General features: G+C 34.3%; 1 protein-coding gene across 18 annotated transcripts in view; it reads right to left on the bottom strand.

The window, feature by feature from the left end:
• Window positions 1-16,343, bottom strand: part of HFM1 (helicase for meiosis 1) — a 147,311-nt gene that overhangs the window by 66,008 nt on the left and 64,960 nt on the right. For 17 of the 18 annotated variants that reach the window (XM_028489160.2, XM_028489158.1, XM_028489148.1 and 14 more), the window contains 7 exons: window positions 11,183-11,280; window positions 10,973-11,101; window positions 5,159-5,244; window positions 4,844-4,927; window positions 4,562-4,719; window positions 2,985-3,088; window positions 2,154-2,288 (listed from right to left, as the gene is read on the bottom strand). In XM_028489160.2, coding sequence (XP_028344961.1) covers window positions 2,154-2,288; window positions 2,985-3,088; window positions 4,562-4,719; window positions 4,844-4,927; window positions 5,159-5,244; window positions 10,973-11,101; window positions 11,183-11,280 — 794 coding nt within the window. The remainder of the gene's footprint in view (window positions 1-2,153; window positions 2,289-2,984; window positions 3,089-4,561; window positions 4,720-4,843; window positions 4,928-5,158; window positions 5,245-10,972; window positions 11,102-11,182; window positions 11,281-16,343) is intronic. The other variant, XM_028489153.1, reaches the window with a different exon arrangement.

Below are 16,343 nucleotides of genomic sequence, written 5' to 3'. Positions count from 1 at the left end.
CAGCTCATGCAGCTCAATGTCAAAAAAACAAACAACCCAATCCAAAAATGGGCAGAAGGCCTAAACAGACATTTCTCCAAAGAAGACGTACAGATTGCCAACAAACACATGAAAGGATGCTCCACATCACTAATCATTAGAGAAATGCAAATCAAAACTGCAATGAGGTGTCACCTCACACCAGTCAGAATGGCCATCATCAAAAAATAAATGCTGGAGAGGGTGTGGAGAAAAGGGAACCCTCTTGAACTGTTGGTGGGAATGTAAATGGATACAGCCACTATGGAGAACAGTATGGAGGTTCCTTAAAAAGCTAAAAATAGAAATATCATACGACCCAGGAATCCCACTACTGGGCATATACCCTGAAAAAACCATAATTCAAGAAGAGTTATGTACCACAATGTTCATTGCAGCTCTATTTAGAATAGTCAGGACATAGAAGCAACCTAAGTGTCCACCAAGAGATGAATGGATTAAGAAGATATGGCACATATATACAATGGAATATTACTCAGCCATAAAAAGAAATGAAATTGAGTTATTTGTAGTGAGGTGGATGGACCTAGAGACTGTCATACAGAGTGAAGTAAGTCAGAAAGAGAAAAATAAATACCATATGCTAACACATATATATGGAATGTAAAAAAAAAAAAAAGGTTCTAAAGAACCTAGGGTCAGGATAGGAATAAAGACACAAACGTAGAGAATGGACTTGAGGACACAGGAAGTGGGAATGGTAAGCTGGGACAAAGTGAGAGAGTGACATGTACTTAGATGCAATAAATGTAAAATAGATAGCTAGTGGGAAGCAGCCACATAACACAGGGAGATCAGCTAGGTGCTTTTTGACCACCTAGAGGGGTGTGATAGGGAGGGTGGGAGGGAGGCGCAAGAGGGAGGAGATATGGGGATATATGTATATGTATAGCTGACTCACTTTGTTATAAAGCAGAAACTAACACACCATTGTAAAGCAATTATACTCCAATAAAGATGTTAAAAAAGAAAAAGAAAAATAGTGATATTCTATCATTTTTGGAGTTATTGCAAAACAAATCTCTCAGCATGGCAGAAAGGAGATACATATTATTGAGTACAGATCATTCAGTTTAAGGATAAATACTATAGCCCTGAATTTGATTTGGACATTTAACTCTGAATCAATTATGTATTTTATCTTTAAAAAGAAAAAAAATCACATATTTCCTAAATCTGTGCATGGAAAAGGCAAGAGATAATAATCAGTCAATGGCAATGAGCTCTTCAAGCACACAGAAAACTATTTATCATGAAAAGAAACCAGGTATCTTTGGAGAAAAGGCTTATTATAGGTCTGGGTCTGGAATTATAAAAGGTAAGCCTAGAACATCATATCACCTCACACAGCAAGGAAGCTGACAAGACTACTAGGGACATCGCAAAAGGATTCAGGAGCCAATCTGGTGTATCAAGATGATATATCTACAACATTTATGAGTAATCAGCGGTTTGAACATTAACTCAATATTGGATAATTATCAGTTATTACTAGCTTTTTATGTCTAAGAGTAATGCAGTATTTTTTTTCTTAAATCCTTACCATTTACAAATATATACTGAAACATTTACGGAGGAAATAATATGATATCTGATTTTCTTCAAAAAATACAAGGGGGAATTTAAACAGAGGTATAGATGAAACTATATTAGCCCTGAGGTGATAATTGTTTAAGGTGGGTGATGAGTACATGTAGGTTCAATATACACTTCTTTCTACTTTCGTCTTTATTTGAATGTCCCATAATTTAAAAAAAAATTGTTTGTCACCTGCTTTGCCTTATCAAATCCGTTAATTCTTGTACATCACTTGCTCTCCCCCTGACATGGCCATAAGAATGGAGTGGGTATGAAAAGGGGGAAATGCATACAAAAAACTAGTTAAATAATTCTTTGCTCCAAAAATCACCCCAATTTTGACAAATATTAACACTAAGAATTCCTACTGTACATTATTAATGCAATTATTAGAAAGTCTAAACATCTAATTCCAGAGTATCCACAATCTGAATGAAGCAGTACTATACTGATGATACTACCCTCAGCCATATCTTTGCTTTAATGCAAAACAGGACTAAATACAGCTATAAACAGGACTAAATACAGCTATTTACCTTTACTGGGCCCTGCCATTGAATGTTTAAAATGGGACATCTCTGTTTCTGGTTTTTGTCGCATAATTATTTGATTTCCAAATCTCTTGGGTCCTAAGTAAAAGACTGTAAATTTCTGCTGTATATCAAGTCCAACTGAAAAAAGAAAAAAATAGCATACAAATGCTTATTTAAGTCATATAAATCCACACATGAGACCATTTATTTGTTTTTATACCTGTTATATTTTATACCTTTTTGAACTGGAAAGTCTAACAAGTCCAGGAAATAAAAATGTTTTAAAGATACTTTAAAAAGTATAACAAATGAAAATTTATACATCTGTCATAAAAATAAAAATCAATGTTCCTACAAGTAATTGAAATTTATCTTAAAAAATAAAATGTCTATAAATGAACAGATAAAATTTTAATTGTATTATCCTAGTCTCTGCTATCTTTTACATATCCAAATATATGAAGCTTCCTTTAAAATTATTCATTTTACTTAAATAAATTTTTACACAATATCGCTTATGTTGTTTTTCTGTTTTACATAAAGGAAATAATTTTTAAACGCTATCATATTGTTGTTGCTTTTTTTGTTTTGTGGTACGCGGGCCTCTCACTGTTGTGGCCTCTCCTCTTGCGGAGCACAGGCTCCAGACACGCAGGCTCAGCGGCCATGGCTCACGGGCCCAGCCGCTCCGCGGCCTGTGGGATCTTCCCGGACCAGGGCACGAACCTGCGTCCCCTGCATCGGCAGGCGGACTCTCAACCACTGCGCCACCAGGAAAGTCTAAATGCTATCATATTTTTTACATTCATATCTTCATTACTTCAATGAACTTACCATATTCAGAACTAATTAGATTTATGCTAAGATCTTCAGATTTAAGAGCTCGCCTCACATCAATCTTTTTAGCCCAATTTCCAGCTTTTAGCAAAACAGAATCCCTGAAAAAGAATAATGCATCATTTAATAGTGATCTTGAACACTAACTGAAATGAAATAATAAATTAATGTTCAAGGGCTAACTGATCCTAAGATAGGTCCTATCTGGTAGTAAACTGAAGTCAGTTACTGAAAACTACCTTCCCCAAGTTCTGAGGATAGGGAAATGGAGTGTCAATGGAGCTACCGTTATCATAATTTTCTTAACTATATGTTCACCCAACAGCTGGTTCTAAGTTGCACTGAATCATTTCAGGCCTGCTTGAATATATAATTGCTATCAATAACCTATGACCTTGACCTTAAATCACTACCACTTTAAAGTGGCTATACATAAGTTACATGGATTTGTGAGAACTTCAACAGTATTTTTTTAAATGATATGAAATAGTTTGTATCTAATAACAACACATCACCAGCAACCAATTTTGTGATTGAACTTATTTTAGCCTCCTATAGTCAAGGCTGTCATTAGATTTAGTTGTCACAGAGAATAAAGATTTGTATAATTATATATTCTCTGTAAGTGTATCATGGCTAGTTGCAGGAGAGTAATTATCAGTGAAAAGGATATCCTTATCAGTCACTGCAGTCCCATTAGGAACCTTGCACAGGATGTTTTAGGAAGCCATATTCCAGTACACTGGCAAAAATTAGGAGATTCCCATTTCAGAATCACTGCCATCCTCAACTTACAGGTACACTTATATGCTAGGAGTATAGGCTCTGGAGTAAGAATGCTTGGCTTCAAAACTAGTTTTTGCTATAAACTACCTATATAACCTTGGTATCAAATTTCTCCTCTATAAAGTATATATAATGATAGCACCTATCTCATACAAAGATTAAACAATTCAATACCTGGAACCTACTAAGTGCTCAAAAAATATTAGCTGTAGCTACAACTATTATCTTTAGAGTTTGCTTATGACATCCTGGGAGAAAATATCAATATGTAATAGTATTAGAGAAAAGGCTGAAGTAAAAATTATAGAATGACATGTAGAGAACTAGATATAAGGCAAGGTACCTCCTTTATCTATTGGATCTGGCTGCCTGGATCCTACAATGGCGGTAGTAGTTTGTTAGATTTTAATTTGGAAATAGAAGATATATTTTGAAGTAAGTAGGAGGAAGATTGCAATCAAAGAGTAGTAAGGTCATGAATGATAGGAGAAAAGCAACAAAATAAGAAAGTTCAGCAACAGTGGATTAGAGCTACTCCTAAAGGTCATCTATTACTTGTTTCAAACCATGGTGACAGACTTTACACTTTGTTCATTTGAGTACTAAATATAATCTAAAACAACAGACCCAATATTAGTATCTTCTTTAATAGACAAACTATCCCGTTACAGAATCAGGAAAATGTAATTTAATTGATCCCACCATGATTTTATTACTCTTTTCCTCAGCAGAATTTTTCTTTTATAGTACATGCTTAGAAATAAAACAAATAGAAATTTCACACTTACATAATTTTGTGCTTAGAAACCAGTCGATTATCTGCATCACCTATGATTAAGGTAACGTAGTGAGAATCTGGTGCTGTTCTTTTAGTTTGTAGCTGTTCAAAGTTTCTTAATATAACAGTCACTAATATTTCTGCCATGGTATCACTATATCTTGCAATCTTTAAAAAAGGATAGGCATAAAAAGTGTTAAAAATAACCTTACTACTCATACTCACCTCCAAGTCAGCTATGGGTAGCTTTATTCCTGAAAATCAAAATACATGAAAAATAGAAAATATTTACCTGTTCCACTTCAAGTTCATATTTTGGTAGACACATCACTGTTTCTTTTATCTGAGTTCCAAAAGGGGGATGTCTATTTAAAATCTAAAAACATATTTATGTCATTATGTTCTTATTACAACACTAAAAACTCTTTTAGTAAAATATTTTTTAGAGTCAATAGTTTTAACGTGCTTATTACCTAAAATCTTAAGTTAAAAATATATATGACTATGAGAGGGAAATCATTTTTTAGTAGAAATAAAGATACAAAAGTCAGGCTTTAGAATTTATACAGAATTCAGGTAACATTAGGAATAAGTAAATATTAAATACCAGTTCAAGTTTCCTTGCATCTGTTTCTTCTATCTTTTTAAAGGTAGTCAAACCTGCATTTACCATAGCATTTGATAATGTTACACCTGTGGAAAATTAATCAAATAGTTTTTAAACAATCCATTTAAAACTAAATCTACCTTAAATATTTAACAACTACATTAGTAAAAAAGAAAAATTTAAAGAGCCAGACTAATGACTTATTTTTAAAGTTGTTAAAAAATGTTCTCAATTGGATTAATTGGGCTGAGACATTATTTGATTGTTCATATTTATTTTTTCATACTCAAATAAAACACTCATGTGCTTTATAAAAGAAAGATGAATTCTTTGGTCCACATGATGTCTCAACCCTTAGTTTTACCTTATGTCATAGAGCAAGTACCAAGAAACATCTATGGTTACACTCGTGTTTTTAAAAAGGCAACATTATTCAGGGATGGAAATATTGTTTCATGAAGCTATGGCTCTCTGAGCATTTCTGTCTTGAAATGAGTTCATGGTAGGTTTATGTTGAACTTTTAAAGAAACAGGAACTCAAAAAATTGAGTTCTCTCTCTGTTTCTGTACTAATTCAGATAATTCTACTCTTCTGCCTAAAATTTCCAATGCCTTTCCATTGCATTTAGAATAAAATGGCAATTTCCTTACTATGGCCAAACTCCCTTACCTATATGACTAGAACACAGCCTACCTCTCCCATTTAATTTCCTACCATTCCCCTCTTGCTGACTACTCTCCAGCCACACCGGCTTTAATTTTGCTCCTTAAATACGTCAACTGCTCTTCCATCTTTGGACCTTTTCTGTTTCTTCATGCTTTGAGAAACTGTAACTCTTAATTCTTACACTCATATGAATGAATTTAACCAAGTCCCCAAACAGAAGATATTGTCAGAAGCATAAAATTCTAAAGTAGTACCACCTTGTTTAAGGCACACATATTACTGATGAGGGTATGATACTCCTTTCCTTACTCATATCTTTAACTATTCTTGGGAATTTCTCTTACTCAATCTTTAGACACAACTCCTAGTATTCTTAATTCCTTAATGTTCATTTCCATTTTCCCTTATAACCTTTCCTGATTTTTAATTTTTAGTTTATAAACATTGTTGAAAATCAATTTGCATTCATTATTTTTTCCTGGTGCTCAATAAGAACTTAGATTTGCTTTTTTGTTTGGATTCTCTCACTTTTCTATTACATGAATTTTGCTGGTCAATATGTTTCTTTTTGTTCAGCTGTACTAAGTGTGAAAAACATGTTCATGTTCAACAATTTGGAAGGGATAGAATGCAACTGATGCCCAGACTGACAATATTCTAGAAAGTCAGAAAGACTGGCTTCTTCCAGTATAGTGAAATTTTATTAATCATTTTTTATGGATAATTCATACTTTATTTAATCATTCTGCTATTGATGGACATTTAAGATTATGTGATTATAAACAATGTTTATATTTGTATCCATGTGGAAATATTTCTATAAATTTAATTGCTAAAGTGAAATTGCTGTTTTAAAGAGATTGTGCATTTTAATTGGTACATATCATGAGACTTAGGCTCCAACCAACACTGCATGAGAATATTCATAACCTTATACTATCTCCACTACAGGACTTTTAGTTTTGGCTCATTTGGTGAGTGAATATAGTTTCCTTTGGATTTATTTATTTTTACAATTTTATTGACTGAAGTATAATTCACATACAATATACTTGACATGTGATTTTGTGTGTTTATGTATGTGTGTGTATGAGAAACTATCACCACAACCAAGCTAATAAACATTACTATTGCCTCTAAAAGTTTCCTTGTGCCCCTTTGTAATTCTTCACTACCTCTTCTGTCCCCTCCCTACACGGTCCCCAAGCAACCACTGATCGGCTTTCTATCACTATTCTATTTTCTAGTCTTTTATTTAAATGGAATTAAATAGTTTTCTTTTTAGTTTGGCTTCTTCTACTCTGTATAATTATTGTAAGATTCATCTATGTTGTTGTTTGTATCAACACTTCATGCCTTTTTATTGCTGAGTATATATATGCTTACTATGGGATATACCACATGGAAAATAAATTGTGGTATATCCTTACTATGGTATATACCACAATTTATTTTCCATTTGCCTGTTCATGGATATTTAGGCTGTTTTCAAATGTCTTGGTTATTAGAATTGTTTGTCTACATGCTTTTTTATCTTTTGGGTACTTAAGCATGAAAGGGCCGGTTGCATGGTAGGTTTATGATGAACTTTTAAAGAAACAATCAAATGGTTTTGCAAAGTGGCTGTAACATTTTACATTCCCACAGTGAGAGTTCCAGTTGAACCACATCCTCTCCAGCACTCTGTCAAGTTTTAATTATTTTAGTGGTGACTTCCCTGGTGGCGCAGTGGTTAAATCTGCCAATGCTAGGGGACATGGGTTCGACCCCTTGTCCGGGAAGATCCCACATGCCACAGAGCAACTAAGCCCATGTGCCACAACTACTGAGCCTGCTCTCTAGAGCCCATGAGCCACAACTACTGAAGCCTGCACGCCACAACTACTGAGGCCTGCGTGTCCTAGAGCCCACGTGCCACAATGACTGAACCCACGCGCCGCAACTACTGAAGCCCACGCGCTGCAACTACTGAAGCCCACGTGCCTAGAGCCTGTGCTCCGTAACAAGAGAAGCCACCACAATGAGAACCCCACGCAACACAACAAAGAGTACCCCTGCTCACCATGACTAGAGAAAGCCTGCACACAGCCAAAAATAAATTAAAAAAAAAAAAAAGAAAAATTATTTTAGTGGATGTGTACTGGTATTGCATTTTCATTTTAATTTGCATTTCTCTAATGACTAATGATGTTGAACACCTTCTCAGGTGCTTATCTGCCATACACATATCTTCTTTGGTGATGTGTCTGTTTGAATCTTTTGCTCATTGTTTTATTCAGTGGTTTGTCTTATTATTGAGTTATAAGGATTTTTTATACATTGTAAGTACAAGTCCTCCATCAGTTATATGTTTTGCAAATATTTTCTTCCAGTCTGGTGGCTTGTTTTCTCCTCCTCCTCCTTTAATAGTATTCTATGAAAAGCAAAAGTTTTAAGTTTTGATTAAATCCACTTTATTTTTTTTCTTTTATAGTTCATGGTTTTGTGTTGTATCTAAGAAATTCTTTGCCAAATCCAAGATCACCTGCTGACTTTGAAGGTAGAGGAAGAGGGCTATGATCAAGGAATCAAGTATTCTCTAGAAGTTGAAGGCAGGAAAATGGTTTCATCCCTAGTGTTTCTAGAAAGGAAAATAGCCTTGCCGAACCTTGATTTTATCCCAGTGAGACCCACATCAGATTTCTAATCTACAGAACTTTAAGATAATAAATTTGTGTTGTTTTAAGCCACAAAGTTTGTGGTAATTTGTTACAGTGGCAATAGAAAACTAATATAGCATAGTTTTTCTAATTTTAGTTTCTGATTTTCCTTACTAGTATGTAGAAATAAAATTAATTTTTATATATTGACCTTACATCCTTCAACCACGCTAAACCTTTCCTACCTTCCATGGAATTTTCTACATAGATGATCATGTATAAATAAAAACATTTTTACTTCTTTCCTCTCCAATCTGTATGCTTTTAGTTTCGTTTTCTTGCTTTACTGTACTGTTTAGAACCCCTAGTACAATGTTTACTGGAAGTAGTTACAGTGAGCATCCTTTTTGTTCCTGATCTTAGAAGGAAAGCATTCAGTCTCTCACTATTAAATATGATGTTAGCTGTAGGTTTTTCATAGATGTCCTTTATCAATTTGAGAAATTTCCTTCTATTTTAAATTTGTTGAGAGTTTTTATTAGAAATGGATTTTGGATCTTGTCAACTTTTTTTGGCATTTTGAGATGATCATATGGTCTATTTTAGTTTGTTAATATGATGAATTACATTGATTGACATCAAGTGGTAAACTAATCTTGTATTGCTAGAATAAACCACATTAGGCCATGTTAGCCCTTTTATCTATCATTGTGTTCAATTTGTTAAAAGTTTATAAAGAATTACTGTATTTATATTACTGAGGGATATTGGTCTTTTTCTTGAATGTCTTTGTCAGGTTGTGATAGCAAGGCAATGTTGGCCTCATAGAATGAGTTGGGAAGTATTACCCCCCCTTTTATATTTTCTGAAAAAGCTTGTGTAGAACTGATATTGCTTCTTATTTAAATGTTCAGTAGAATTCACCAGTGTAACCTTCTGTGCCTGGGATTTTCTTTGTAAGGTTTTAAACTACAAATTTAATTTCTTTAATAAATATAAGCCTACTCATGTTGTCTATTTCTTCTTGAGTGGACCCTTGACAGTGTGTTTTTTAAGGAATTTTCCCATTTCATCAAAGTTGTGGCATTTATTGACATAAGATGTTTATAACATTCCCTTTCTATCATTTTGCCATCTATAAGATCTATAGTTATATCTCACATTTTTGTTTTTGGAAATTTGTGTCTTTTCTCTTTATTGCTTGATCAGTCTGACTAGAGTGTTACCAATTTCATTGATATTTCAAAATAATCACCTTTTTGTTTTGTTGATTTTTTCTGTTTTCAATTTATTTATGCTCTTTTAAAATTATTTCTTTTCTTCTGCCCACTTTAATTTGTTTAATTTGTTCTTTTTCTCATCTTATCACATAGAAACTGAAATCACTCTTGAGAACTTTCTACTTTTCTAATATAAGGGTTTTAGTGCTATACTATTAATAATCATTCTATATAATTTCAAATTTTTCTGTAAGTTGAAATCTCCTAAATATTGTATGTAACCTTCTTCCCAATTCAGAACTCTTATCTCTGTGGGATGGGCATGGCATTTGGTTTGCCAGGACTTATGTACTGATAGGAAGGTGAGCCTTTAATCAGGAATCTTTCTTCTACTTTGACCTTGCTTTCACCAGTCAATCTCCACCTTCACCCCAGTTCCCAGGACTGGTCAGCTCTCTGACTGATTTCCCCCATTGATTTCAAACTTCAAGGAAATACAAAGTAGTACTTCCTCACAAAATAGCTGGAGATCTTTGTTCTAAGGAATAATTAAACAATCCCCAGTGACCCATTACCTAATTTTTTAATGTCCCCAAGAGGCATATAAAATTATAAAGCTAATAAGACTGTCAGCCATGAAATAACTCTCTTTTTGGAGTTCTAGCTATCTAAGAAGGAGCAGAGTCACAAAGCCAAAGACACCAAAGTGAAAAATTCCAAAGTGCTTTAGGCATATCCCAGTCTTTGTAAATGGCACCATGTAGTTTTTCAGTTCACATCCTGAGCTAGATCCCAACAGACAGGAAAGAAACTTGTCTATAGAATCTCTATGAAAATCATTACTAATATTGAAATGTTACTGAAAAAAGAGGAGAAAGTTAAGATATAAATAAGTGACAATTTTCTGTAATGAATTAGGAATGACCAGGACTGCTAGCTCTGTACCTTGTCATTGAGATCAAAACAAAACAGTCATAAAAGTAAAAGAGAGAACAACACATAGTTACCTAATTACTAAAACAAAATTTCACTCTTGGTTTGAGAACAAATTTTAAAAATAAGAACATTAATTTTTATTAGGTTTCCAAATTGATTTCAAATAGAATCCTTTAAGCATAAGCAAATGAAAATCAGATTTTCAAGAGAAGGAAAGTATAGTAACTTATTTAGGCCCATGAACACATTTTTCCTTAAAGGTCTATAACCATCTTAGAACAATTTTTCTAACAGTGAAATACAAAATAAATTGCAGACATTGACACATTGCCTACCTGTATTCAGTACCTACCGATTTTTTCCAGCTGTTTGGATACATGCAGAGAGTTTTCCCAAAGTTTACATCTAAAACACTTAGCTAAAATCAAACTGTTCAACAGTACAGCAAACTTTTCTTGAATAGCCACAAAATCTGACAACCCTAAAAAAAAGTTTCCAATATTAAATCTAGTATACTATTTTACTGGAAAAATATTGAAAATCCATTAATCCTATAACATACATCTTGTAATTCGCGAGCCATTTCTGAAAATCTTCGAGGTATCTTGCGTCAAAGCAAAGTCATGTATGGGAATGCATCCTAGCTGAGCCTGAATAAGACTGGGGAAAGAAGAAATTTTATTATTTCTTTTTAAAAATTACTATCTCACAGTGTTTGACATCAGTGACTGAAGTATCTCTTCTTAAAATTCCTCTCTGCCTTGATTTCTGTGACACTACATGACTCTATATCTTGTATCATCATTATTGCAAGTCACTGTTGACTTCCTCTTCCCAGCCTCTAAAAGGTCAGTTCTCATTTTTCTACTCTTCTCTATTCACTCAACCTCTCTTTCTCTCAAAAATCTCATTTCTTCTCAAGATTTTTGTTATAATCTCTAGATTGATAAATTTCAAATGATCACAGGGCACTTGCACTTAGACTGTTTTTTTTCATCTCAACACATCTAAAATTTGTTATCATATTCTTCTCCAATGCAGCTCTGACTTTGGGCTTTACTATATATAGGTATTATAGAAAACAATACAATTTATATAATCAACATATATTTATTAAGTACCTATTGAGTAAAAAGCACACTGTTAGGTGATGAAGATTCTGTTCAACATTTGAAGGTTGGTAGCTTATTAGTTGATTATTAGCAACAAGCAGTTGCTTGGCTAAAAAATGAGGGGTGGAAAGAGGGGAGAAAAGAAGTTACCGTCTATTGTGCCTACTATCTCCCAGGTCTTTGCTACCTCTTTCGTCTGTTTATTTATCTAACCAGACCTCGATATGCAAGTCCCCCTATGATTCTAACTAAAATTATTAGACTTGTATTACTCTCTGGGGGGATCTCTTGTAAGACCAAAAACAGGTACACAAAGAGAAAGGGTAGAATAGTTATATTTTATGGTTTAGTTTTAGCAAACAATATATGAAAACAGAAAAAAGCAACTAACTTCACAGAATGGGTGCATAGAGCTGAAACTACAGAATGATTACTTCTTTTGGCTATAACATATGCTTCTGAAAATTATTTTATATCATCTATTTAGAAATGATTGTACACCCCATGTTCATAGCAACATTATTTACAATTGCCAAAGTATGGAAGCAACCTAAGTGTCCATCAACAGATGAATGGATAAAGAAGATGTGGTATATATATATATATATATATATATATATATATACACACACACACACACAGTGGAATTTTGGCTATAACATATGCTTCTGAAAATTATTTTATATCATCTATTTAGAAATGATTGTACACCCCATGTTCATAGCAACATTATTTACAATTGCCAAAGTATGGAAGCAACCTAAGTGTCCATCAACAGATGAATGGATAAAGAAGATGTGGTATATATATATATATATATATATATACACACACACACACAGTGGAATACTACCCAGCCATAAAAAAGAATGAAATTTTGCCATTTGCAGCAACATGATGGACTTGGAGGGCATTATGCTAAGTGAAATAAGTCAGAGAAAGACAAGTACTATATGATATCACTTATATGTGTAATCTAAAAAATACAACCAACTAATGAATAAAGCAAAAAAAGAAGCAGATTCACAGATATAGAGAACAAATTAGTGGTTACCCATGGGAAGAGGGAAGGGGGAGGGGCAATACAAGGGTGGGGAAATATAGGATTATTATGGGATTATATGAAATCATGTGTGTGAAATTTCTGAAAACTGTAAAGCACTATAGAATTTAAAGAATATTTCATTCAATTAAAAAAACATATCTCACAACTTATTAGCGTTAAGATTAGCATTAAAGAAAGTTGGAAACTAAAACAAAAAGAAAGAAAGAAATGGTTATAAAGTTACATGGTTTGTTAACAAAGAAGGAACTGATGGGAAAATGTGGATGGGGTGCTTTCAAGTGCTGGATAAATAAAAATTCTTGTGAAACTATCCTGGAATGCACAAATGCAGAATATATACAAAATTAGAGTAAAAATAAGACTTTTGAGGTAATATTTATTTATGTTTAACATCAATATACCTTAATAAATAGGACACTTTTCAACATCATACTTCCCTGTCAGAAACTTTACCACAAAAAGCAGTATGTAACAGAGAACAAACCTGACTCCATATTGGATCTATTCCTTTAGCTCTAACCTTTGTGCTCTGTTGCCTATACTTAGTCATGCTGGCTCTGCACCTTTGTAACAATGTTGCCTATGGCTTCAAATATACATGATAGCCCTTTCTCAATGCTCTGCCTCCTAGGCTTGACCTTTAAAGGTATAACATGTTTATATTCATGTAGAGATAAAAAGTTGCAGAACAGAAAATAATGATTGTTGATTGTCATGTTGGAGGTTTACAGGAACATTGGGACCAAACCTACGTGGACAGCTGCAAGAACAAAGGATTCTGACACCAAGAAGTCTGAAACAACAACAAGCTACACCATCTCCCCTTTTAGTATAAAAGAAGCCTGAATTCTAACTCGGGTAAGATGGTTCTTTGGGACATGAGTCCACCATCTTCTTGGTCTGCTGGCTTTCCAAATAAGTGGCTTTTCCTTGCCCCAACACCTGTCTCTAGTTTTACTGGCTTGTCATTCGGCGAGCAGTACGAGCTTGAACTCAGTAACAATAAGCAGGAATGGAAGGGAGAACAGGGATTTATTCTAGTAGGTACAGAACCTTGGCAGGGCTGTCTGTCTCTCTCCACCAGATAAGGCCAGCCTGAGTTTATCCTCAGTAGAAATAAAAGTCTCACAGCTTCAGGTGAGATGGCACCTCTGCCATCTCAACTAATGGGGTCAGACTTGCATGATAGTTAAGTAATGACTAAATCAGGGTTATTGTAAGGATTAAATGAAATAAAGTAATGATGCAGTTTGAATTAGGTTCAACCATGACCAGACTATAGAGGCTTAAATATAAATGGTTTATTCTCTTATGTAAAAGAACTCCAGAGTTAGGCAGTCTACGGCTTGGTATGGTGGTTCAACAAATCACCAGAGACCTAGGATCCTACTATATTTCTATTCTGCCACGTATGGCTTCCATTCTCAGGCCATCTCATGGTCTAAGATGACTGTTGGATTTCCAGCCATTACATATTCACTCCATACAACATGTTGGAGGAAGTGGTGGGAGACAACAATTGATGCCCTGTTTACCACCTGACTCCATTTCCTTTAAGCAGCCTTCTAGGAAGACTTATATCTTCTGCCTACATCTCGTTAATTGGACAAACTTAGTCACAGGGCACTATTTAGCTACAAAGTTGACTGGGAAATGTAATCTTTTCCCTGTGAAGGTAAGAGTAAATACTGGGACAGTCAGCTAGCAGTTTCTGCTATAGGTATGTACAAGTATACCACATTTTATTGCACTTCACTTCATTGCACTTTGCAGATATTGTGGGGTTTTTGCAAACTGAAGGTTTATGGCAACCCTGCATCAAGCAAGTCTATCAGCACCATTTTTCCAACAGCATTTGCTCATTTCATGTCTCTGTGTCATATTTTGTTAAGTGCTGAAATATTTCAAGCATTTTCATTATTATTATATTTGTCATGGTGATCTGTGATCAGTGATCTTTGATGTTACTGTTGTAATTGTTTTGAATTTTTAAATTAAGGTGTGTACACCGTGTTTTTGACAGTGCTACTACACACTTAACAGACTACAGTCTAGTGTAAACATAACTTTTATATGCACTGGACTGGGAAACCAAAAAAATTGTGTGACTTGCTTTATTGAGATAGTCATGTTATTGTGGTGGTCTGGAACTGAACACACAATATTTCCAAGGTATGCCTGTAAAGTATCTAATGCAGTGCCTGGAACACAGCAAATATTCAAGAAATGGTTATTACTATTATTATTATCAATGGTTGAGCCATTTATGACCTGCTCTCAGCTTCCACAGTTAGCCAACTAATAAAAATGATACCAGAACTTCCCAAAAGATTTCTGTATTCTGGCCAACTTAGTAAAGGAAGGTATAGAAAGAGTAGAAATCCTTCATATGAAGACGAGTTAAAGGTGTACTATAAAGCTGTACAACTCTCTTGAGAGGAGAAAAAGTTATTCTGAAGTCATCTTTTTCTGCCTAAACATAGAATAAGAATGCCCAAATAATCAAATGAGAGAAAAAAATCAAGGCGGCACATGGAGCCTTCTATACATATAACTCCTCTTCAAATTCCATAAAATGATGGACAACTATATAGGTGTGTTTTTGTGTGTTAGTCTCCATCCACAAAACTACAGGAAAGCAAGAAAGCATGTCATTGGTGGGCCAGAAAGTTGAATGCTAGAAATCATATCTATGAAAAAGATCAAATCTATGAGAAAAACAAAACCGGAGATTATCCATAGTACATGCAAAAGAATTAATAGATCAAGAAGGAGAGAGGGTCCTGGGGTATTTGTTGGAGCAATTCACTGGAATGCTGTATTCTGAGCAGGTAGTTTAGTCTACCCCTGTCACTCTCTCTCATTTGTGGAAAACATTAAGCAGTTGTGGTATGTATTGAGAGGCTAAAGCAGGGAGTGTAGACACTGAGGCCAGAGAGGCAGGGCAGTTCTCCAGGTAGGAACGAAAACCCCAGTAGAGGTAGAAAGACTTTACTCTTAAATTGCAAGGTATTTTCACACTTTTATGGCAGTCAATCTAATTACTTCTCCCCAATCATTAGAGATAGTAAGTAACAGAATAGGTAGGCAAAAATATATTTACAAATGCAAAAGCAAACAATGAAGAACTATCTAATATTTGAGAAAAAAATTTAAAAAGACACACAATATTAATAAATGAAATAACAGTTGAGGAAACAGAGTTAAGTGCACAGAAAAAGAGTTTCAAAATAAGTATAATTGATTTATATAATTAAAATTTTTTCAGAGAGATTAGAAATACCATGTATAACATTTCTCCAAAGAAGACATACAGATGGCCAAGAAGCACATGAAAAGCTGCTCAACATCACTAATTATTAGAGAAATGCAAATCAAAAGTACAATGAGGTATCACCTCACACCAGTTAGAATGGGCATCATCAGAAAATCTACAGACAACAAATGCTGGAGAGGGTGTGGAGAAAAGGGAACCCTCTTGCACTGTTGGTGGGAATGTAAATTGATACAGCCACTATGGAGAACAGTATGGAGGTTCCTTAAAA

This window comes from Physeter macrocephalus, chromosome 4 (genome assembly GCF_002837175.3).
Source record: "Physeter macrocephalus isolate SW-GA chromosome 4, ASM283717v5, whole genome shotgun sequence".
NCBI classification, from domain to species: domain Eukaryota; kingdom Metazoa; phylum Chordata; class Mammalia; order Artiodactyla; family Physeteridae; genus Physeter; species Physeter macrocephalus.
Note: the sequence above shows the minus strand (reverse complement) of the source record. Positions and strands in the feature narration are given on the sequence as shown.